The 23,774-nt window shown below is 37.7% G+C and overlaps 8 protein-coding genes across 8 annotated transcripts; 5 read left to right on the top strand and 3 right to left on the bottom strand.

Annotated features, from left to right (window-relative positions):
• Window positions 1–543: 543 nt before the first annotated feature.
• Window positions 544–2,197, top strand: F5B22DRAFT_620100 (uncharacterized protein). The gene is made up of 3 exons (XM_047975820.1): window positions 544–1,389; window positions 1,454–1,592; window positions 1,650–2,197. The coding sequence occupies exons 1-3, from the start codon at window positions 1,030–1,032 to the stop codon at window positions 1,733–1,735; spliced, it is 585 nt and encodes a 194-aa protein (XP_047827690.1). The 5' UTR covers window positions 544–1,029; the 3' UTR covers window positions 1,736–2,197.
• Window positions 2,198–3,222: 1,025 nt separating this feature from the next.
• On the bottom strand, window positions 3,223–6,159 carry F5B22DRAFT_620098 (cytochrome P450). The gene is made up of 2 exons (XM_047975819.1): window positions 4,971–6,159; window positions 3,223–4,913 (listed from the first exon to the last, which is right to left on the bottom strand). Exons 1-2 carry the CDS (start codon window positions 5,442–5,444, stop codon window positions 3,633–3,635), a joined length of 1,755 nt encoding a protein of 584 aa, XP_047827689.1. The 5' UTR covers window positions 5,445–6,159; the 3' UTR covers window positions 3,223–3,632.
• F5B22DRAFT_389982 (UbiA prenyltransferase family-domain-containing protein) lies at window positions 5,502–7,445 on the top strand. The gene is made up of 2 exons (XM_047971385.1): window positions 5,502–6,695; window positions 6,783–7,445. Exons 1-2 carry the CDS (start codon window positions 6,156–6,158, stop codon window positions 7,170–7,172), a joined length of 930 nt encoding a protein of 309 aa, XP_047827688.1. The 5' UTR covers window positions 5,502–6,155; the 3' UTR covers window positions 7,173–7,445.
• A 475-nt stretch (window positions 7,446–7,920) lies between these two features.
• On the top strand, window positions 7,921–8,745 carry F5B22DRAFT_649814 (uncharacterized protein; the record flags this gene model as incomplete). The annotated part of the gene is made up of 3 exons (XM_047979224.1): window positions 7,921–7,979; window positions 8,044–8,476; window positions 8,524–8,745. 3 exons carry the CDS (start codon window positions 7,921–7,923, stop codon window positions 8,743–8,745), a joined length of 714 nt encoding a protein of 237 aa, XP_047827687.1.
• A 366-nt stretch (window positions 8,746–9,111) lies between these two features.
• F5B22DRAFT_389747 (putative FAD-binding oxidoreductase) lies at window positions 9,112–11,289 on the top strand. Its single transcript, XM_047971384.1, has 6 exons — window positions 9,112–9,440; window positions 9,490–9,824; window positions 9,909–9,970; window positions 10,022–10,112; window positions 10,180–10,513; window positions 10,573–11,289. Exons 1-6 carry the CDS (start codon window positions 9,262–9,264, stop codon window positions 11,051–11,053), a joined length of 1,482 nt encoding a protein of 493 aa, XP_047827686.1. The 5' UTR covers window positions 9,112–9,261; the 3' UTR covers window positions 11,054–11,289.
• Window positions 11,290–18,163: 6,874 nt separating this feature from the next.
• Window positions 18,164–19,922, bottom strand: F5B22DRAFT_620078 (uncharacterized protein). The gene is made up of 5 exons (XM_047975818.1): window positions 19,619–19,922; window positions 19,458–19,556; window positions 18,918–19,297; window positions 18,804–18,871; window positions 18,164–18,741 (listed from the first exon to the last, which is right to left on the bottom strand). Exons 1-5 carry the CDS (start codon window positions 19,820–19,822, stop codon window positions 18,434–18,436), a joined length of 1,059 nt encoding a protein of 352 aa, XP_047827685.1. The 5' UTR covers window positions 19,823–19,922; the 3' UTR covers window positions 18,164–18,433.
• On the bottom strand, window positions 19,923–22,541 carry F5B22DRAFT_620075 (Aldehyde/histidinol dehydrogenase). Its single transcript, XM_047975817.1, has 5 exons — window positions 21,839–22,541; window positions 21,422–21,776; window positions 20,870–21,367; window positions 20,710–20,811; window positions 19,923–20,562 (listed from the first exon to the last, which is right to left on the bottom strand). The coding sequence occupies exons 1-5, from the start codon at window positions 22,154–22,156 to the stop codon at window positions 20,378–20,380; spliced, it is 1,458 nt and encodes a 485-aa protein (XP_047827684.1). The 5' UTR covers window positions 22,157–22,541; the 3' UTR covers window positions 19,923–20,377.
• An 81-nt stretch (window positions 22,542–22,622) lies between these two features.
• On the top strand, window positions 22,623–23,767 carry F5B22DRAFT_638578 (uncharacterized protein; the record flags this gene model as incomplete). The annotated part of the gene is made up of 3 exons (XM_047977602.1): window positions 22,623–23,258; window positions 23,319–23,616; window positions 23,742–23,767. 3 exons carry the CDS (start codon window positions 22,623–22,625, stop codon window positions 23,765–23,767), a joined length of 960 nt encoding a protein of 319 aa, XP_047827683.1.
• Window positions 23,768–23,774: the final 7 nt, after the last annotated feature.

Genomic DNA, 23,774 nt, shown 5'->3' with positions numbered 1-23,774 from the left:
GTCCCTATAACGTTAAACACCATTAGTCAATCAAGCAAGCATTTGGTATAAGCAATCGCCCTCCCAGTTAACACGTCGTAAACAAGTGGATTAACGTATCCAGAAGATTGAGCCTTAGGATTAATGGGAAAGGGATAACGGCATGCGGTTTACCTCCGATATAGAGGCCTAGGGCAAAAGCACCGGTCCGAAAATTTCCACACCTGCACCATAGGACTCCCTCTGCCAAATTCTTGACTACTACGGCCGGAGCGACCGCAATCATATCATGATAGCTGGATATGCTGGTATCCAAAGTGTCCTTATATCGCGAAGAACTCACGCCGAATTTTTGAATATCGTCGAGGGTCATGTTTGCATGTCGATACGTAAATGTTATACCCACAACGGGGAAGGCGGGTTCTTCCGAGACGCTATGCCCACGCGGCCAATGCATCCAAAGCTGTTGGTGTTGTACAGTTGCCGTATCCTGTTCGCATGAGCCATATGAACGTAAAATACGCTTACTCATTTTCAATCACCGAGTACCTTACGGAGGTTGGGGTCCAAAATATCCATCACCGTTAGTATTGGCTTATAGTGCCAAGCCTGATGGAAATCTGCGACCACAACCTACGTACAGGTGGCTGCCGTTGCATTCTAGACTCTAAGACATGAAGTTTGTACTAGACCCGAAAATGCGCCCAGAAATAAGCGAGGTGTGACATGTCAACTTGATTTGCCGGCCGGTCGCGGTGCCAAGGGATGGAGTGAGATTTGGAATTATGCCATACCTATTCTCACTCTGTAGTACGAAGACCAGGGCCCGGAACTGAAACCGACACCGACAGCCGCAATTGATCAGCTGATAATACTCAGCTCAGCTCAGCTCATGTTATTGAACTTGAATAGTTTACTCGATCTCGCTTGATCTCGCTTGATCTCGCTTGATCTCGCTTGATCTCGCTTGATCTCGCTTGATCTCGCTTGATCTCGCTCGATCTCGCTCTTTCTCGTTCCTGACACAACAACGCATAGTGTAAATCTACAATGGATCAGACCAGCAACGAACAGCCGAACATTGCCAACAAGTCGCAACCGGGACAGGATGAGGGGAAGATCGCTCCTTCAAGTGAGAAAGCAGTAGTTGGCAAACATGCACCACTCCCAGCGCCAGCAACACAACAGAATAATGGCAAACGCAAACAACGTCGCGGGTTCTGCAACCCAATCTTCACCTTTTTCAGCGCGATTGCATCTTTATTTGTTACTATGATCAGTATATCTGCTGCTGCTGGACAAGGAATGTCAAAGGCGTACTGGCATATTCCACTTCTCTACGGTGATGAGACAACCCGGGAATGGCCCGATGTGACCGGGTTTAGGAATGGTTGTGTAGCTGGAGCTAAGGTTTGCTCTATTCAGCCCAATTACATGGCCCAGGGCATCCTTTATTAATATAATCTACCTCCAGAGTTTATTTTTCGGCATTTACGATGGGATCACGGGCCTTGTTGTGTTGCCTTACAAGGGTGCTCGGAGAGCAGGTATCAAAGGGTTTGGGGTAGGCATTCTACACGGGATTGGTGGGCTAATATTCAAACCACTCTCTGGTAGGTCTAATTAGCACGGCATACATTTTTACACGATGGCTAAAATTCTTGAACCAGGGTTTTGGGCATTTTTTGGACACCCGGTTCTTGGCCTTCACAGGCATTTTTACAAAAACCGGGAGGATCCTTTATCCCACCTCTAGCTCCTTGTTGACGCACTCTACAGGTGTGTTGAAGAGTCACACATTGCTAATATGAAGGTTGTGGCGGCTTGGAAGTGCTTGGACGTAATCGGCGTGGTTGCATATGTCGAAATGCATTAATAATGACCCAATGATCGTGACGCAGGACTATAGAGAGCTAGTTCCCCGTGATCGGGAAGATTATAAAAGTATTATGTGTTTTGCTTATTCTTTTCATTTCTATGTCTTCGCTGTATCCCCCTTCTTCGCTACTAGAGGGTAGGTATAACATTTCAAAAGCTAGCAAAATATCCGGTTTTCTCAACAGCACAGCCTAGGCAGATAGGCATTTGCTGGATTAATCTACTACCTGCACTAATATAACCCAAATTCAAGATGGACCGACAAGTTCCGATGATTCCTCGTCTTCGTAAGGCAACACAGTCTCCACGGCCTCAACTACACAGGAAATATATAGTCAGCATGACTGTTAGTCTTGATACTTAATCCCACCTGGCCAAATATCTTTAACAATGTGCCACCACGAGAATACAATGTGCTCATGTGCTCTATTTTCTAGGCTAGTGAGCAATAGTAACAGGTGAAATTCGGCCGCGTGGCACCAACAGCAATGCAAACTTACTATGTCGATTGCGGGTTAAGTTTCTCAGTCTAGGAAGGGCAACGAAGGCCGCCTTCTGATTTGCCGACAATGGTCGTTTACATCCCGCGATATCTCCTGCTTGTGATGGTCAGGTTCCTGCCCTCTCTACTGAGGCAAATTATCAAGGCTATGAGGCAGTAAGCAACTGAACGACCATTCTCGCCTCTTCACAGGTACTAATGGTAACTGAGCGTGCATACAGCAGCGGTACTGATGGCTCATGAGCTCAATGCTGACGCGCTCTCCATCTATATTACTCAAGCTCGTGCAGCGCACGCCACTGAGATAAGACTGAGACAGAATACATGAGTATTTGGAGCCACATGCTGTGGTCCCGCGTAGGGTACACTCGACTCTGAATTAGAAGGCTATAAAGGATTGTCAAGGCAATATGTAGTTTCGGTAGGAAACCGTACCTGTTACACGTGCAACCTTTGTGCCAGCTGAATATGTAGTTCGCCTTGCACTTCGGCCGTACAAAGGACCATTACAGGCTGTTCATGATCTTCCAAGATATTGCAAAGTGAGGTTATATAGACTTCGTTTTTTGAAACAGACCCCAGAGACCTAGGCGGTCTGGGCTGGCAGACCAGTTGTATATAGAGTCAAGTCAAGCCACCAACAGGCAAGAAGGAGTTGGTTGGCCAAGGACTTATGCAGCCCTAGTTGATCATTATAATCTGAATTCTCAGTTCCAAGCTCAGTATCTTCTGCCCTTGTTGTAGTACCTAACCTGTATAACCAGACAACAGCCAGCCGTACCAGCTCGGTAACTGCCCATTTAGCTGTGCTCTTCTTTAGTACCGTGGGGCTTTGGTACTTTAAAGCTCAATTGAAGGCCCCAAGCAAATTTGCAGAGACATACTGATACAGACCGCGGAAATCACAAGAGCCATTGGGATTCTGAGTGTATCGTCTTTACCTTGGCGGTAAGCACCGAATCCTTGAGTGCCGCACTAGTGATTCCCCAGTATGACCTCTTAGGATAATGGAGGCCAACAAGAAATGCTTCAATTAACCTAGATAGAAGTGAGGGACAGACGAAGATGAAGCTCCACAAGCGCCTTGTAGCTATACACCGCATTTACAACGCCATATTGATCTTGGAGGTATACTACGACCAGCTATTATTCACAAACTGTATAAATATTGGATTACAAGACAAATGCAGACCATGATTATATGTCGGCTTATGGGATAACTTCACGACATAATTACCGTGTTTGGTAATTACTTAGATTTTTGTGTCTAGTGTCAAGCTGCCTGACCCTTTCCTGGCACTATTTCAGATAGCCTTATGAAGCAGTGTTTTGGTGCTGTTACCAACGAATCGTAAGTCTCCACCGATCTCAGGCACTCCGGTATCTCGCGAAGTTCAAAGGTCCAAAGTAGCAAAGTCAGCATAATTCTGAGCTCCAAATATCCTAGGCTCCTACCCCAGCAACCTCTTTCTCCTGAGCTGAATGAGAGGGTTGGGCCACTTGAGCGATCAAAAATAAGTTTTCCGTCTGATGTTTGGCGCAGCCAACGACTAGGAGAAAATTTCGTAGAGTCAGCTTTATCCCAGTTTCCCCTCCTAGATGCGCAAGACCGTGAAGTCGGGCTTCGTAAAGATTCCTCCACAGGAACGGACGGCTCGGATAGAGACGATCCCGTAAGATTGAGGAATACAGCAGTGTGCTTAGGAATTTGATAGCCCAGTATTGTTGTATCTCTTCGTGTATTGACCATGATAGTTACGACGGGGCAGTTGACACGTAGAACTTCCTCAATGAATGCATTAAGATACGGGGCGGGCTTTGAAAGTTCCGATACTGTTGGCAAACGATTCTCTGCCCAAGCAGCCGAATATGTATTGTATAGGTCCTCTCGAACTCTTTTCTGCTCTGCCTGATACGCAACTAGTTGTGTCAGAAGCCATAGCAACGAACCGGCAGAAGTGTCGTGGCCGGCAATAATATATCCATATATACTATCTCTAATGCGTGGGTCCTCAAATACTGGGGAACGCCCGACCTTTTCAGCATCATGGACCTGACCTCGTAGGATATAATCAAGAGCACATTGAGGATCGTACCCCTTTCTTATATTCAGAGCTGACGTTTCGATTCGTGCACTTATGAAAGTCCGCATGGTCTGCCTTGACTTTCGCACAGCTGGGCGCAAGTTGTTGAACCAATGATAAAGGCGTGGTGATGGCATGTAAAAGCCTTTCCACAAGCTTTCCTCTTCGACCGATAATGCCTTCCTTACAGGGGATGGGCTGGTAACGGGGAAAGAAATGGGTTCATCCACAGAGGCCATTTTTCTAGTGATCGAAGTGAGCTTTTCGGCATGCAATTGCAAGTTTGACATCTGGTGTTGCAGATCTCCACCACTGTCCGGTGGACCAGTAGCAGTACTCAGAATCGCGTCAAAGGAAAACGTTAAGATGTCATCGGCAATATCAAAAGGACGACCACGGCTCATGTGGCATTTTAGCCTCCACAATTCCAAAAGCTCAACATTCACACGATATAATTGAGACGCGGAAACCTGTTATAATAACATTAGAATATAGCTTCTAGTCTCATCGATACAATGATTACTCACACTCTGTAAAAAAGAAGGGGTCATGAGACCTTTCATTATAGCCCTGCCATCCTTGTACTTGGGATCAAATGACTCCATAGAAGGGTACGCATGGGGCAAGATGCCCTTGAACACTTCCACCTTCTTACCACGCTGAAAGTCGGCTGCGCGATAAGTTAAGATATCATAGACCTCTCGGTAGTCGGAGAGAAGAATTGCTGGTGGTGCAAAAGGTCCAAGAAAGATTTGAACGATTGCTGACCCGTGCCTTTGCGCTTGCTCAAGAAACCATGGTCGAATACTTCCTACAGCTTTCTGCCTTGCTTGTACCTCAACCAGGTCCCCTGTGATTCGCTTGGTAGCATATAAATTATAAGGAACTCCTGGTATCGGTCGCGGGTACAGCCTCAGTATTGTTGCATATATCACCGCCATGAATACAATAGTAATACTGAATAGGTACCGGGATAACCAGATATTACAGTGGGACTCCATTTTCAATTATGGCAATGGGTAAATGACACAGCGTTCGTGGCGACTCAAGTATTATGGATATGTCGCAAGAGCGATTACACAGTCATGGTCTCATGGGGAATAGGAACTTGTTAAGGTGAGAAATTTCGCTGCCTACACTGGTGCTCAATATGGAAATTATGACATGAGTGTACCTGAAGGCATACCCCTTGCATTAGATTAATTACTCTGCATCAAACCAGTGATGTACTGTCAATGAGTAGCATCGAGGTAATGGTATTCTCACCTGCCCTCGTAGAATAGTATCCGGGGGGAGACGGGGGTGTTTTGGGTGGGCGTATACCTAAGTGTCCATGTCCAGGGTAGTGTAAGCTGCACCTAGGCGCCGATTCCGCCATCAGCTAACATGGCGCAGGCGTCAATGTATGCAAAGGGGTGGCAAGGCCAAATTCGTGGCTATGAACTTCGCGGGGTTGTTCTAGGGACGTGGGTCTATATCGCAGACGAGAAGAGCTCCTTCAGACCCTCTAGGACCGGGGCCAGGACAAAGAGCCGGCGCGAAGGAAGTATGCTAGGATGTGTGTGCGCGATAAAACCACACGAGAAGTAGCGTAGATCGATATGAAGGCTTATAATTTTCTCATCTTCTTCATATCTTGTAAGCTAAGCAGGCTTTCACTTGGATTCTTGACATGATCACTTCTGGGATTCTTTGATCAAAGAAACGCAACAATGACACACTCCAACAAGAGTGCACCCGTCCCACAGGAGAAGGAGAATACACGAAATGCATTTGCGAGACAGTATGGTGGCATTCACAGTGGCACTTGGGTCGATCTCTTCCCATCATCCTGCATCCCCTACATACAACTATCACGTCTCAGCCCTCCGGTAGCCTTCTTTCTCATCTATCTACCTCACCTCTTCGGTGTGGCTCACGCCGCAAAAGTTCACAATACGCCTATCGAAGAGGTAATTCGCACGAGCGTCATTCTTTTAGGCGGTAGTTTCTTCTGCAACAATGCCAGCCACGCTTGGAATGACCTCATCGACGCATCCATAGACAAAGTGATCCCTAGAACACAAAATCGTCCAATTCCCCGCGGCGCAATTAGTCCCAGGGCCGCTCTCGTATTCACAGGTTTTCAGGTTCTTGGAGCTGTATCTTTCCTACTGGTGCTGCCGGCCTCGGCTGTCAAAGCATCTATTCCAACAATTCTCATCACAACATACTATCCATTCGCGAAGAGGCACACTCATCTCGCCCAGTTTGTCCTTGCTTTCTGCCTCACGTGGGGAGTTATGCTCGGCAGCGCAGCAATGGGTACAGATCAACCATGGACGGACAATTCCACCCTGTGTCTATTCTTGGCCGCCGTTGTCTGGGTAGTAATCTTTGACACAGTCTACGCACACCAAGACTTGCCAGCCGACCTTGAAGTTGGGGTGAAAAGCATGGCAGTCCTGATCAAGGGCCGGGCGAAGCTTGTGCTATGGCTATTCTGGGCATGCTTGGGAGGATTCCTAGGCTGCAGTGGGTATTTTGGAGGGATGGGACTTCGGTACTATGCCATTTCAATGGGTGGATGTATAGCGCTGAGTGGAATCGTGATCCTACGTGTGGACCTGGAAGACCCAAGAAGCTGTTGGAAATGGTTTTCATCAGGTTTCTGGCTTACGGGGACATCTATCGCGGCAGGCATGTTAGCCGAATACCTTGCAGAGTTGTACTATGCAGCACGAGTGTAACCATGAATGTCTAGCTGATAGATACAACAAGAAGGTGGTCCGGATCAATTGCGGTACGGTCATGTAGAGCCTCGATGCATATAACACTTTTTGTGAAATGATAAATATAGTTTTGACTATGTGTAGGGATCTCGCGCTGATGATAGTAAATATGCGGTTACGCGATTGGACTGTAACCATCCCAAGGCTACGTATGAACCCGCAAGCCAACATATTGTTAGATGCCACACAAAGCATCAGCATCGGCCCGATATTACATACTTACATCCTATTACACAGCAGTTTGGATGTTGTTGCTGTAGGTAGTCTGCTACAGCCTCGCGCATTGACACGACTGGCCCAGCTTGATACTATTTACAACACAACACTCAGCGAAGGTGGTGCTACCCATGCAAGTGAGACATGCAACGCAAAGCTAACAAGACCGACAAAACTCCAAAATCATGATCCTGTCGGGTTAGACAACGATACATTCGGTTTGCTAGCCCTGAGTATCAGGCCATTGGAATGCTGTTGGTTATCCCGTGCATACGAGCAAGAGCTGACTGCATACACTACTCGATAACCAACCAACTCACTACCTACTGGCATATAGTCATTCTGTCGCTTTAACGTCACACCCCCGTTTCGCCTTTACATTACTGTTTTTGTAGATTTAAGTCTGCATACCCTCCGAAGTTACGCGCTGTAACTAATCTCCAAATGGGAGCCTTACTATTCACATGCCCTCTATACCGACACCGCAAGCATGCATAACTCGCCCGTCTCAGAAATGATATACTCAGAAACTGACCCAGTAGTGAAGGTGTAAGTACTCGTGTTCGTACCTCAAAAACAAGTCATAAGATCTTACAGCGGAAGTACTTAACAGAGGGGTTTTCAGATTCGATGGTGCTGTGATTGGACGACAACTTGCCCACCCAGATCGATCCTTCGCCCTACAGGTCGACCTAGACCTCGTCATTGGTAGGGATATTTTCGCTCGCAAGCCGCCCATGCACTTTCACCTCCAGGAAGAGTATATCCAAGCAATTGAGGGGAAATTAGGGCTCGAGATTGACGGCAAAGAGATCGTCCTAACTCCGAAAGATGGTCCTTACACTATTCATTCATTCGTAAATCATAGATCATATCCTCTCCCGGAAGCTCAACAGAATGGTGGGGGTGTAGTTAAGTTCCTGTTGTCTGGTGAGAAAACCACTCGCGCATTTGAGCTCAGCCCCGTGTTCTTCGAAAACTGGTACAGATATCAGAATGAAGTGGTTACCAATGGAGCTCCGATCTCACTTATACAGCTTCTCAGTGTAGGCCATCACTTGTACCTTTCCCAATCGCGCGCTGACAGTTTCAGACCTTCGATGCTGGAGGTTCTTACTTGAGTTTTCCTCGCTGGGTGCCTTTCGGCCAAGGAATCTCACGAATTCTAGGAGTTGTGGTGGGGCGGTGGATAGGTGGTCTTCTTGGGTACCAACCATTCTATGAGAAGTGGACGACGGACTGGGAGTTGGCATGCAAGAAGATGGAGTTATCGTTGACCCAACGGCGGTTCGCATATCTTCGCAAAGTGGATTAGATGGTTAAGACTTCGCATCTTGGGGCGACCAGCGGACCGGGTAGGTACCTAGTTCCTGTGAGGCGGTGGCACCCCACACACACTATTACCTTGCTCTTAAGTACAGTTCCCTCATGTAATCCTGGTTTCCGCGTGAGGCGGCAAAGGGATATTAAACAAATATCAATTACTACGCACGCACCGTGTAATAAACACTGTCTTCAAGTACAGCCGTAGCGACATTCCTAGACACCGCGTCGCAGCGGCTAGGTTAGACAAGTGTGCAGGGTCTCTTCTACAGCTGCAGATTGTAATTATGCGCTTATGCTAACAGTATTCCATGCGCAAAGCGAGATATCTAGATGAAGTAAAAGTGCCACCACTACCGTATAACAACCAGGAGAACTTTTTCATGTGCAATAAGCAGAGATTAGGATAAATAGTCGACGGTGTTAGTTTCATAAGTCGATGGAGAAGGGAGATTTGAGACAATCAACTTTGCTCGTTGTATTACTCGCTTCATAGGCCTTCGCAACCATGGCGTTCTTAAAATCCCTAAGACTATTCTGGACCTTTCATCTTCTGGTGTTTATTGTAGCTGATGGAATTGGTGGGCCACGCGCTCATACACTCTGTCAACACTTAGATGACTCGACGCATATTGAGGTCGTTAGACCAAATGAAGCAGACTACGAGGCTCTAAGGACTGAAAACTGGTAAGGCAAAGTCTCGCCATATTCCCACAGCTTCTAATGGCACAGCTAGGGCGCAAACAGCATGGCAAATGCCAACGTGCATAGTCCGCCCACGGAACACTGAGCATCTTCAAAAAGTGATTCCGAAGCTGGTAGCTTCGAATGTCAGTTTTACGGTACGGTCTGGAGGGCATTGTCCGCACGCGGGAGCCGGCAACCTAAACAACGGTATCCTAATTGACATGTCTTACTTCAATCATTTCACATATGATGAGCGAAGAGCAGTGGTTGAAATTGGGACTGGACTACGATGGGGTGAGGTGTACGCCCAACTTGATAAATACCAAGTTACAGTTGTAGGAGGAAGAGTTGCCGACGTCGGCGTCGGAGGCTTAACTCTTGGTGGTAAGTCTGCACGTGACGGTCCTTTGATCTTCCAAACTTTTACACGAACGCAGCAGTGAGCACTACTGATCAGTGAAATTAAAGGTGGCTTATCATGGCTCTCGGATCTTTACGGCCTAGTTGCCGATAACGTCCTGAATTTTGAAGTATGGCTTTCTCACGCATATAAAATGGTCGTGTTACTCATCAGTAGCTAGGTGGTTCTTGCAAACGGTGCGGTTATTAATGCCAATCTTGAACATCACCCTGATTTATTCTGGGCTCTAAAAGGGGGGGCCACTAACTTTGGTAAGTCTTATTCATATATATATTAGGAAAGAAATGGCAACTAACTCATGAAGGTGCGGTTTAAAAGGCATTGTTACAAAAATTCGATTGAAAACCTTCCCTATTCATCAAGTCTGGGGTGGCTTTAGATTTCACCCAATTTCGGATTTGCCCTTACTAATGGACGCCATGTTCGAATACCAGTCCAGAAGCATCAACGATCCTTACGCAAATATGATGATAATGGCATCACCGACTAACGATACTGTCGGGGTTATTGTTACATTAATCTATCTTCAACCCAAGATTCAGCCCGATGTCTTTGAACCTTTCTACCGTGTCAATAGCATATTAGACACCACCCAGTTGCAGACATTGACGGAATTCATTATCTCCAATCCTTTGCCGAACTCTACTACTCGGTAAGTTATACACGCTGTGGACAATGAATAGAAACCATTTATACTGAGTTCTGGTTTAGATTCGATTGGGCGAGCACGACTCTGAAGCCAAACAAACTGCTCTACCAGGACTTGGCCAATATCTCTGTACGGTCAACTTCGATAGAGCAGATTCATTCAGTGACCGCTGGAACACTTCTGTTTGGATTCCAGCCTATATGTTCAAGTGCTGTGCGAGCTGGCCATGCGAGAGGCGGAAATGCACTGGGTCTTGAGTCAGTTGACCAGACCTGGGTTGTCATCGACGCTGTATGGTGGTGGTCTGATGATGACGATACCGTTCACAGTGCCGTGCAAAGTGTTGTGACTGAAATCTACGACAGATCTACAGAGAGGGACTTGTCTCTCCCATTTTTGTTCATGAATGATGCGAATTGGGACCAGGACGTCATTGCCAGTTACGGCAGGAGTAGTGTCGAAAAGCTTCGGTCTGTACAGAAAATATACGACCCTAGCCAAATCTTTCAAAGGCTGAAATCAGGATACTTCAAACTACCATGATCACCTATTTAAGGTTTCGGCAAGCCTTGTTTGTTCACGTATCGAGGTGAAATAGAGTGCTGACTTAAGTAGGAATACCCTCAACCCTTGACCTAAGGTTAAATGAGTAGTTCGATAACATCCATAGTACTGTTGTACAAATTAATTCGAGAATTTTCGTAATAGAAGTTATCGAAGTGACGATTGACTAAGTGATAAGTAACTTCTTCGCGTGTGTGAAGACATCGTGTTCTTGAACGTGTACTGAGCATTAACTCCGAAAACCAGTGATCTTTTTTACTCACTGAATTAACCTCCCGTACTTCATTCTACTTCAGTGTACGCGGTTTCCTGTTCCTGAATACTGATAAAAACGACGCGAAATACACATCTTCCATCAACCCTCGAGTATCTACCTTTGAGCTCGGTATTGATGGGACACCCATCAGGGTGTTGACCAACGTGGGAATTATTTAATAGTAGTAGCATAGTCATAGGTGTTCTCAAATGTCATGCGCCTAGTGATCCTTAGTTGGTTTCAAGCTTGCAGGGGACTAAACTTCATCCGCATGAGCAAGTGTTATTACATCATTTCCACTAGCAGCACCGGGACCTAAGAATACATTGTCACAGTACTGCCCAGTTATGGTTTCATATATTTGTTCTATTATTGCACAAGGAGGGAAGTTCTAGTTTTCGCCCCTTATTCCCTTTCCTAGCGTTATATATAATGTTCCTTAATCCATACTATATATTAAAAATTAAGCTTCCTTAATTCCGTAATAATATTCCCCTTTTTTAAATACAATTAACCTTAATTATATAAATCTAAATTTGCTTATAATATAGTTATATAGCGTATACGCTATATTATTTATTTTAAGCTATATTCTTTTTTAAGGCAATATAGTAATGTCCCGTAGCTCTATAGTAGAATTTTTTACTATATTAATTAATTGTTTACTTTATACGCTTTTTTATTTTTCTTTCTTCCTTTTTTATATTTGTTTTATTACCTTTTTATAATTATAACGCCCGGCTTTATTTTTAGTTTTTTAAAAAATGTTTTTTTAAACGCCTTATCTATACCTTTTTTTATTTTCTTTCGTTTATTATTACCGCTATTATATCGGTATATATACCTATCTTTATAAATAAGAAGTTTTATTTCTATTACTTCCAAATTAACCTTAATATATATTATAAAAAGGGTAATATTGCTTAAAAGGTAATATTATTCTACTTTATATATATATTTAAAGGCAATATTTCTTTAACCTATTATATTTAATATAATAAGTGTTATAATTTATATAAATTAATATATTAATTATATTTTATTAATATTTTATCCCTATTTTATAATTTCCTTTATTATTTTTAATTTTTAACTATATTTTTTAAATAAATAATACCTTTAATAATTAAAAATGCTTATAATTTAAATTTACTTTTATTTTAATATATTAATTTTTAATATATTATTAATATTACTATTATTATTATTAATTTAATTATATTATATTAATATATATATTTATTAATATTATATTATAAAATTACTATTTTAATTATTAATTTTACCTTTATATTTAAAAATATAAAAAAGGAAATATATAAAGTATATATATTTATAGGTATTAAAAAAATAAAAACGGTATATATTACCTTTATATAGTTATTTCCTTAATATTTATTAATATTTTTTTTTATTTTTTAAAAGAATTATATTATTTATAATATTTATTTTAACTACTATTATTAATTTACCCTTACCTTATAACTATATTTTTATTTTAATAATAAAAAAAAAGTTTATATTTAGGAAAACTTTTAATTACTTTATTTTTAATTTAAAAATATAATTATTATAACTTAACATTTTATTAAAAAAATTTTTTACAATTCTTTTTTAATAAATCTTTACCTTTATTTTCCTATCTTTTATTTTTATTATTTCTTTATTATAATAGTATTAATATTTTAATTTAAAATTCTTTATTATTTAACTTTATAACTATAAAGCTTAATAATAATAAGGTTATTAAAATTTTTAACTTTTTCCTCCTTACCTTTTAAATAATTTAATTTTAAATTAATATAGTTATAATTAAAAAAAGTATAAATTTAACTTAATAATATAAATTTTAATCCTATTAACCTTTATTATTATTTTTTTAATTCCTTTATACCTATTTAATTTTACTTTAGTTTTTTTTTATTTAATTTAATTTAATTTAATTTAATTTAATTTAATTTTAATTTAAATAATGCTTTAATGTTTAATTATTTTATTTTTATTATTTATAGCTTTTTAATCCACTTTTATTATAGTAATGAATTTTTTAATTTTTTTTTTTAATAAATTTTTAAAATAACTTTTCTTTTCTTTATATAAATTTATAGTTTTTCTTTATATTCCCTTTTATATATAACTTATATTTTATTATTTATACCTTTACTTTAATAAATATATAATTTTTAATAATTATTTTACTTGAAGCATTTTTAACTAATATAATAATTTTAATTTAAAAGGGTTAAAATAATAAAATATTATTAGTTTATTTTTATAGCCTTTAAAGTTTACTATTAATTTTTAAATTAATTAATAAGGGGCTAGCTATTTAATTTTATATTTAAATTTTATACTTTTCTTTTTTTTATTATTTAAAATCTTTTTAAATAACTATTTTATTTCTTTAATTTTATTATTATTTTATAAAATTATTCCCTTTACCTTATTATTATATAATTTATTTAAAGTTAATTATTTTAAAAGGCCTTCTTTTATTAAATATATTAATAATATATAAAATATTAAAAATATTTTATATTATTAAAGTAGTTATATAGCTATAATTTATTAATATATTTTTATTATTTTAAAAGGGCTTATTTATTTATTTCCTAATTTTAATATAGGTTAGCTTATTTTAATATTTTTTATATTAATTTAAACTTTATTTTATATTATATAATTTAAAGCATTTAATTAATATATATTTATATTTTTAATATAATACTTTTAAAATATAATTATTAATATTTTAACTTTTTTATTACTTTTTAAATCCTATTAGTTATATTTAATATAGTTAAAAATTCATTTCGTTAAGCTTTTATTTTAATTTTAATTAAGTCCCCTATTAATTTAATTCTTATAATAAAATATTAGTTATAATTTATAAAAAAAAAAGTTAGCTTTATAATTTTAAATATTTAATTATTTATTATAAATTTAATTAAAGGTAATTAATTTATTTAATTATTTTAATAATAACTATAATAAGCTTTTAAATATTATTTTATTATAGTATTAATAATTTTTATTTACCTATTAATTTTTAAATAATATATTATTAAAGTATATAGTTATATATTTAAATAATAGTTTAATTCCTTTTAAAAGTAAAATATAAATTATAAGCCTTTATTTAATATAATTATTTTTAATATATTATATAAATAATATACCTATATTATAAAGACCTTTATTAATATATTTATTATTATATTTACTATTAAAATAAAATGTTTTATTTTTATAAATTTATTTATTATAATTAAAACTAACTTATATTTTATACTATTTTAAATATATAATAATAGGGGGCCTATTTAATTTATTAATATATCTATTTATAATTTATATAATATTAAAAGGGATTTAAATAGCTTAATTAATATTATTTTAAAGTTCTTAGTTTATTAATATAAATAATATCCTTTAATAAAGGTAGCTATATTTTAAAATATCCTTAATTAAAAGTAAAAATATTTTAAAAGGTTCTAACTTTTATATTAACTTAAATATTTTATTAATATAAAGCTATATATCCTATATATAATTTTTAACTTTATTATTATATCCTTAAAAATATATAAATATTCTTTTATATAAATATAGCTCTATTTTATTATATAATTATTTATAAATACTTTAAATTTTACCTTTATTTTATTAAAGAAGTATTAAACTTTTAGGTTTTTTATTATATTAATTAATTCTACTATTAATAGAAAATTTTAATATATTTAGTTTATAATAATATTTATTAATTTATTATTATTAAAGGAAAATAGTTATATTAAAATAGTATTATTATAACGCATCTCCCACTTAACCTGGCCACCCAATTAAGCTGGCCACCCCAATAACCTATATAAAATCCAATGTTTCAATCTATAATAATTTGACCAATATTAGACCCATAATAAAATAATTAATACCATTAGATCCGTTATTTAATAAGGAATCCAGCGGTATTTTTTACTATTTTTTATAAAATTTATTAAGCGAGATATCAAGCAATACGCTAAAAGGGCGCTAAGCAAGGATTAATTTAGCATTTACTTTAGCGTATTGCTTAATAACTCCGCGAATATAAGTCATAAAAGTTAGTAAAGGGTACCGTTAAATAGCTCTTTTTGTTACGAATCTAATGGTATATTTTATTATTTTATATGACTAATATTCGTAAAGTTATTAAATTATTACGTGATTAGTGCACCGACGTTATTTGTATGGGCTAGGGGGGTGGCCAGGTCAATTGGGTGGCCAGGTCAAGTGGGAGATGCGTTAATAGTATTTTATTATATTTTTATTTTTATATTTTTATTTTATATACTTTTAATATATTTAATTATTAATTAATTTATAAATTATAATATTAAAGCTATAATAATCCTAAAATAATATTTAGCTTATTTAATAATTATATATATAATATTAAGGTTTTTATAAAGTTTTTTAATATAACGCATCTCCCACTTAACCTGGCCACCCAATTGACCTGGCTACCCCCCTAGCCTATACAAATAACGTCGGTGCGCTAATCACGTGATAATTTAATAACTCTATAAATACTAATCGTATAAAATAATAAAATAAACTATTAGATTCGTAATAAAAAAAGCTATTTAACGGTACCTTTTACTAACTTTTACGACTTATATTTGCGGAGTTATTAAGCTATACGTTAAAGTAAGCGCTAAAGTAAACCCTGCTTAGCGCCCCTTTAGCGTATTGCTTAATATTTCGCTTAATAAATTTTATAAAAATTAGTAGAAAATATCTCTAAATTTCCCTTTAACTAACGGATTTAAAGGTAGTAATTAGTAAATTGTACGATTAATATACGTAAAGTTATTATAGATTGAAATAATGGGGTTTTATATAGGTTAAAGGGGTGGCCAGGTCAAGTGGGAGATGCGTTATATTATATTATATATTATTTAAAGATTATTCCTATTTTAATACTATTTATAAGATATAATATTTTTAACTATATTATAGTTATAATTAATATTTTATAAGTTTATATATATTTTATATTTATAAAGCTTTATAATAAATATTTTAAATTAATAAAGGTTTAATATTTAATTATTATTTTATTATATAATTTAATTAAAGTATTAAAATAAAAGGATATATTAAAGCTTATTAATTTAATATATAAATTTATTTATTTATTTTTAATTTTTTCTTTATTATATTTTTAATTATAACTTTTATTAAGGGCTATATATTTTTTATTTTATTTTTATTTAAATATTTAAATAATAGTATTTATTTATAATTCTACTTTACCTTTATTATTAATAAGTAAAATAAAGTAAAATATTTTATACTTTTATAATATAAATATAGCTTTAATAATTATTTCCTTATTTTTTTTTTATTTATTAAAGGTAATTTAAACTGCTTAATATAAATTTTATTTAATTATATTAAATTATTTATATTTTATTTAATTAACGTTATTAAAATATATATTAAATAATTCGTTTATATTAAATAGGAAAAGTATTCCTTTTAAAACTTAAGGTTTATTAAATTATTAAAAAGGTTATATAATAATTATATTTATCCTATTATATTATTCCCTTTTAATTAATTTATTTATAAAATAAAAGCTTTTTATAATTTAATATTAATTTTAACTTTTAACCTTTTTATTTATTATTTATTTAATTATTTACTTTCCTTTATTAATTTAATAAATTTAAAAATAAAATTAATATAAAATAAATCCTTTTATTTTAAACTTTTAAATTTTTATATTACTTTTATATATATATTAATAATAATATATAAATTATTTAACATTTTAAAGAAGTTATTATATATTATTTATATTTATTTTTTAAGTTTTCCTTAATTATTTATTATTTTTTTAACCTATTATTAAACTTAAATATATATAGCTTTAAATAATTTAAAGTATATATATAAAATTTTATTAAATTTATTAAAAAATGCCCTTTAGTTTAATATTAACTTTAGCTATATTTTTAACCGTTAAATTATATATTTAGCTTATTACTTATTTAAATTTAGTTTTAATTTATTAAATATTAAAAATTCCCTTTTTAAATTCTTCCTATATTTAATAATATATTATTAATAATTTAATATTAATATTATAATATTAAATTTTTATATAATAGGTAAATTTAATATAATTTTTAAATTTATTTAAAAGGTTAATAATAAAGAAAAAGGGTTTAATAAAGTTAAAAGGGTTATAATTAATATTAAAATTTAAATTATTATTAATTAAATTTTTTTTAAATAAAGTTTAAAGTATTAATAAAGTAATAATTTATTAATTATTATTTATTTATATTTAAATAAATATTATTATTTATTATTATAGGTTCCTTTTAATATTTTTTATTATTTAAAGTTTATTTATTAATATAATTTTTAAAGCTAAAACTTTAATATAGGTTTACTTTATTATATTTATTTATTATTATATTAAATCTTAATATATTTTATATTTAATATCTTTTTATTTAAATTCCTTTATTAATATATTTATATTTTCCTTTAAAATAATAATTTAAAGTATTATATCTATTATATAAAATAATAATTATTAAAAGAATTATTAAAATTATTTTAAAGCATTTATAAATCCTTATAATATATTTTTTAAAGTTATAACATTTAAATTTAAATTTTATAAAGCTATTATAATTATTAAATAGCTATTAATAATATTAATAATTATATACCTATATATAGGGAGTTTTATTGGGGTAAAAATATTAAGGGTTAAAGGTTTTAACTTTATAGCGTTTTAAAAGTAAATTTAAAATATTTATATAGGTTAATCCTTAAAGAAGGATATTATCTATTTTTTAAATATAATAAACTATTATAATATTACCTAACTATAGTTTTATATATTTATTTTATTATTATATAAGGAAGGAAGTTTTAGTTTTTGCCCCTTATTCCCTTTCCTAGCGTTATATACAATATTCCTTGGTCCGTGCTATATATTGGAAATTAGGCTTCCTTGGTTCCGTGACATACATCGAGGCTTCACAAGTCTCTTGGCTTTTATTGACTTCCACATGATTTGTGCTGAATCCATCCCTGACTCACGATGTCTCATCATCGTTGACCCTAACCCACTGTCCATCCTGCTTCATATGCCTCACTAACTCGACTTGGTCAGTAGCAGTAATACCAGACTGAGAAGCCATCGACGAATAGAATTTACTATTAGCAGATACCTGAGCGGTATATAGGTTCTTGGCGTATGGATCAGTCACTCTCTCTCGGTTGGTATCGCTCAACTTCAACCCGAAGAAGTGTTGGTAGAGGGGACGATAAGTTGCGATGGAGACGGCTAGGATTCCGATCATTACCTCAATGGAAGACACAATGCCGACGGGAGCATTGTCCCCTGTGGATACACGCCATAGTTAGGGACTGTGGTTTTTAAATAAAGCAAAATCTGCAACTTACAGCTTGGATCTGAGGTACTCCCTAGATGGGTTATATACTTTAGTTGAACAATGCTAACGATGCATGCACTATTACATGTTAGTCGGCATCTAGATAGGTATGATAAATCCTTACCCCCCACCAGTCGCAAATGTAAGGATAAGCATCCACTTCCTGTGCACCGAGAGCTTAAGCTTCAGCACGCAAGGGATAGGCATGGTCAAGATAACAAGGTCGATAACAATGTTAACTATGTATGCCAATAGAGCAGAAAGCCCATAATTGATGCAGGTAGCATCAACTATCGTTGGATCCCAAGTTGCTGCAATTGGTATACATTGCAAATTGGTCGCCAATATAACCCATATTCCAAGGGAGACAGCAACGAAGCCGACTAACCACGTCGCGCGAAAGAACCAAGTATGCTGTCTGAAAATATGTTGGTATAGGCTAAGAATGCTAAGCTTCAGCAAAGCGATCTCTACCGCATACAGGTTCTCGGCGACCAGACTGAGCTATATAATGGCAAGAAAGTATAAGTAGCAGTCGTGACGTGATGCCCTCCTTAGAATAACGACTAGGTAAATGGGGACTCGGGGTGAGAGGGGGGGGGGGGGGCGGGGGGCAGGGATGTTGACACGAAAATGTTCATGGTGAAGACTCGTGGATACTAACAATTTGCAGCATCCGTGGGTTGGTGACGAAAACAACATGTCTGCCAAAACCGTAGCGGGTGGCCACAGCGAAGATGGTTTCACTTGCGATGAAAAGAGCCTGACCGGGAAGATATCAGCAAGGTGCTCGAAGCCGCTATGACAGCTAATGGGGGGACACACCCAGGCAGTGAGACATAGCCAGTCGTTGACGTCTAGGCGAAATCGATTGTGGTAGAGTATCCTTTTGGACCATATTCGAAGAGCAACGAATACTGTACCGAGAGCGGAGGACACTGCACAGGCGGTAATAACACTCGGGCTAAGGTTATCCCCTGGATGTGCAAGCTGCCGCGCAGCTTGCTCCGCCGTTGGAAGTTTAGGCATTTTCAAAGAACACGAGGGCTGCAAGATCGTTACCTATCATCATGTTTACAGATTACTCGATCCTGTTAACAGGGCATGATATGAGTATTTAGCTAGTAGGTATATCCCTCGATCATGGCATACGATATCCAAAATTAGAAGATTTCACAACTCCAACGAGGCTGGGGCCTACAGGATGGCTTCGTGCAGATTCACGCATGCTGCAACTCACCAACAGTATATTCATAACGGAAGGTGGCATCCTTAGTTCTTTTCGCCAGGAAGATAAGGTGACAGGCGCTTATGCACTCATTCGTGAGACTTCTGGCATCATTTTCCAATTTTCACCGTGGCACAACAGTTTACCGTTGCATTCCGCCAGTTTCAACTGTACTTTCAAATTCCTCAGCCAACATCATCTGCACCAGGACCAACAATTTTGGAGCCGCATCCGCTAATGCAGCTGAGGTTACAGTTCCGACCTCTCTGTAGATAAGAATTGGGGGCGTATGCAAGTTGGTATTGATGCAGGATGCAAGGGCTAGCTCATGAGAACCATTCCGCTACATTAGGTTGTCAACTTGGCCTGCTGTACACGCTCTGAATGTTGCAATATGCCTTCAACCCCTCCACCCCACACTCCACCCCAAAGCCACTACTCTTGTGGCATCCGAATGCAACATGAGGCTCAAGTTCTCCGTGGGTATTGATCCATACACTTCCAGCTTTCAGCTTGCTAGCGATCTGATTGGCTTGTGCCACTATGATGCTGTCAGCTAGTGATTGCGATTATGGCGCAGAGCTGTCAGAGTGAAAGGGGCTCGTCTGGAGCCGCACCAGGTAAATAGGGTACTTGTTGCGCGCGCCATGGGGCAAGGCAAATGCACAGGGCTTCGGGGTTGACTCACTGTCTTTGGACCATACTGACGCGCCCAGGCCGTATTCGGTATCATTCGCCCGCTGAATGACATCTGACTGTTCGCTCCACTTTAGCAGCGGTAGAATTGGACCTGGTCAGGTGTCAGAGATACCTCTCAATGAAATGCACAAGGGTGTCATGGAACAGACCGAAAGGCTCGTCAACGACAGGTCTGGAATCGTCCGGTGGATTATCTAATATCATTGGGGAGATGAAGAATCCCTGTTGACTAGTATCAACCGAGTCTTTAGTTGCGATTTTGAATTCGCTTTCCTTGATATGATCAAGCAACTCCGTGACACGGTCGAATTGTGCCCTGTGTGTGATGGGGCCAATGAAGCTGTTTTCTGCAAAACCATCTCCGACCTTGAAGCTGCCCTCAACGAATTCGACCATGGCAGCAAGAAAAGCATCATAGATCGACTCGTGGACATAAAGCCTTTTAACTGCCATGCATAGTTGACCCGAATTCACGAATGAGATCATCGCTACTTTGGGAACAATAGCTGCGATATCGACGTCGGCGCAGATGATTGCCGGGTCATTACCGCCCATCTCTAGTGTCACTCGTTTCATGCTCGCACTACAAGTTTGAAGGATCTTCTTCCCAGTAGCGACAGAGCCAGTGAACGCTACTTTATCGACGCCTATACCAATTGATTAGGATGGGAATGCGTAAGGGCAGCATATACATGTGTTACCTGGATGTTCTGTGACCCATGGGCCAAGTCTATCATCGCCGCTTATAGCTTGAAGCACCCCAGGAGGGAAGAAACGAAGTCCCAACTCAGCCACTTTAAGACAACAGTATGGCGTGAATGGAGAAGGCTTCAAGATGAAGACATTTCCTGTAAGTAGTGCAGCAGGGATTTTAAAAAAGGAGAGCATTAAAGGAAAGTTCCAAGGAACAATCCCCACAGCAACGCCAAGTGGTGTGTATCTCTCAACAACACGGCGTTGCTCAGTGTCTTCTATGATGTTATCTGGTAGAGACAACTCACAGATCTCACGGACCCATTTGATACAACTCTGAACCTCAATCCTGGCCCAGAATAACTAGACCTCGTAGCACCACATTAGCGTAAGAGTACCGTCTCTGGAGGAGTTGACTAACATACAGGTTTTCCGTTCTCTTTCACGAGCATTTTAGAGAAATTTTCGGTTTGAGATTCCAAAGCGGTTGCGAAATCTTGAAGCTTCTTCTTCCGCTCGGCCCATGGGGTTTCAGCCCAATGTCCTGCAGCCACTTGAGCAGCATTAACAGCTGCGTCCACATCTTCCTGTGCGCTGAGGGGAACTTCGGGATTGGCTTGCAAAGTGGAGGGGTTCGTATTGTGATAAGTTTGCCCCGAGCTGGACTCAGTGAGCTTTCCATTCACCACATTATAGAATGTGTTGAACTGAAGCAAACTCTCACTAGCATATGGACTGGACATCTCAACTAGATCGTACCGAAATCGATGCGGACTGTAACTGTGCGTTGTGTTTCATCAATAGAGATGCCATTTGCTACATATAGAGACCATAGGCCGATGAAAGCAGTGAGCGGGATTTCCTTACTCTATTTGCCTGGATGCCTAGATGTCTGTTATGTCACATTGCAGATTGCAGATGCCTAAGTATAGTAGATCCTAGAATGGGGTCTTCTGGGAAATTGGAGAAACGTGCGGCGATGCACAAACCCTGCAGACCACCAACACTCTACCACATGTGATTTAGAAATGGTATGCAGACACGTCCTCGTCGTGGGGGCTGATATGGGCAGCCGCCCGACTAATGCCGACCCCTGTAGCATTTAACAATCAACTAACAACTTTGCAACTTCGTCACTTCTCCCCCTCCATTATAGTTGCTGCACCTTGAGATCTGTCGTCTTCAATCATCCAACAACTATCTCTCACGATGGGTACCGTTTTACTTACTGGAGCTAACGGCTCTATTGGCCTTCACGTGACGGAGGAACTTTTGAAAACATCACCTGAGCTGACACTCGTCCTGACTGTTCGGCAAACAGAGGATAAGAACACTGCTAGGCTTAATGATGTGATATCCAAATATACCAATGCCAAAACCTTCATTCACAAACTTGATCTTGCCGACCTTTCAGCAGTCCATAGCTTTACCGGTAAGATTCTTTCCAGCGTCGCGTCTGGTCAGCTTCCGCACATAGGAGTCATTATTTGCAACGCGATGTACTGGAATCTTGTTTCCGATCCGGAGATAACTGTTGATGGGTATGATAAGACCTTTCAGGTTGGGCATATCGCCCATGTTGCTCTCGTTCTTCGGCTACTCGGTTCCTTCGATAAAAGCATCGGCGGCCGCGTTGTCTTGATGTCGAGCCAGAATCATTACCCCGGGAAGAGCCAAATGGAGAAGATACCCCCCAAGATTCCTTCAGACATGAGCAAACTTGTACACACAAGTCCTGCCGACGACTCACATGTCGACCACAATGCTCGAGGGTTCGAGATATACAGTAACATGAAGCTCGCAGCGGTAGCATGGATGCATGCGCTCAACCAGCACTTGGAGAAGGTAAACATTACATCTGTGCCCTCCTATTCTGCATCTAGTCTAATAAGATTTTCTTCACAGGATCCTGCGCTCCAGAAAATTACTGTTGTTGCCATTGACCCTGGTGTTATCTGCGATTCGCGAGCCTTCACAACAAACACGCCGAGCTCCATTATCAACATGCAAAAATACGTGCTTCGACCATTTTCACCGCTATGTCGACTAGTTGGGATCAAAGGCTTTCGCACCTCGGCGCAGGCTGCCGTTGATGTTGCCCAGCTAGCCATCAACAGAGCTCAACCCAATGCCAGAGGCTACTTCACGCTCCTTAACAAAGACGCAACCGCCCCTCAAAGCTTGGAACGAGAGATACAGCAACGTGTTTGGGCACAAAGTGCGGTTTGGGCGAAGATCACGAAGGAAAACACTGCTCTCAAGGCAGACCTTAACTGACTACTACAATCAATATGATACTTTGTATATCACACTATATTAGTCTTTTAGGGCATCCTTCCATGTGCAATGGATAATAGTCAC

The sequence above is a fragment of the Xylaria bambusicola genome, assembly GCF_022495145.1.
Source record: "Xylaria bambusicola strain CBS 139988 unplaced genomic scaffold F5B22scaffold_46, whole genome shotgun sequence".
Lineage (NCBI taxonomy): Eukaryota > Fungi > Ascomycota > Sordariomycetes > Xylariales > Xylariaceae > Xylaria > Xylaria bambusicola.
This window is presented reverse-complemented; position numbering and strand designations above follow the sequence as displayed.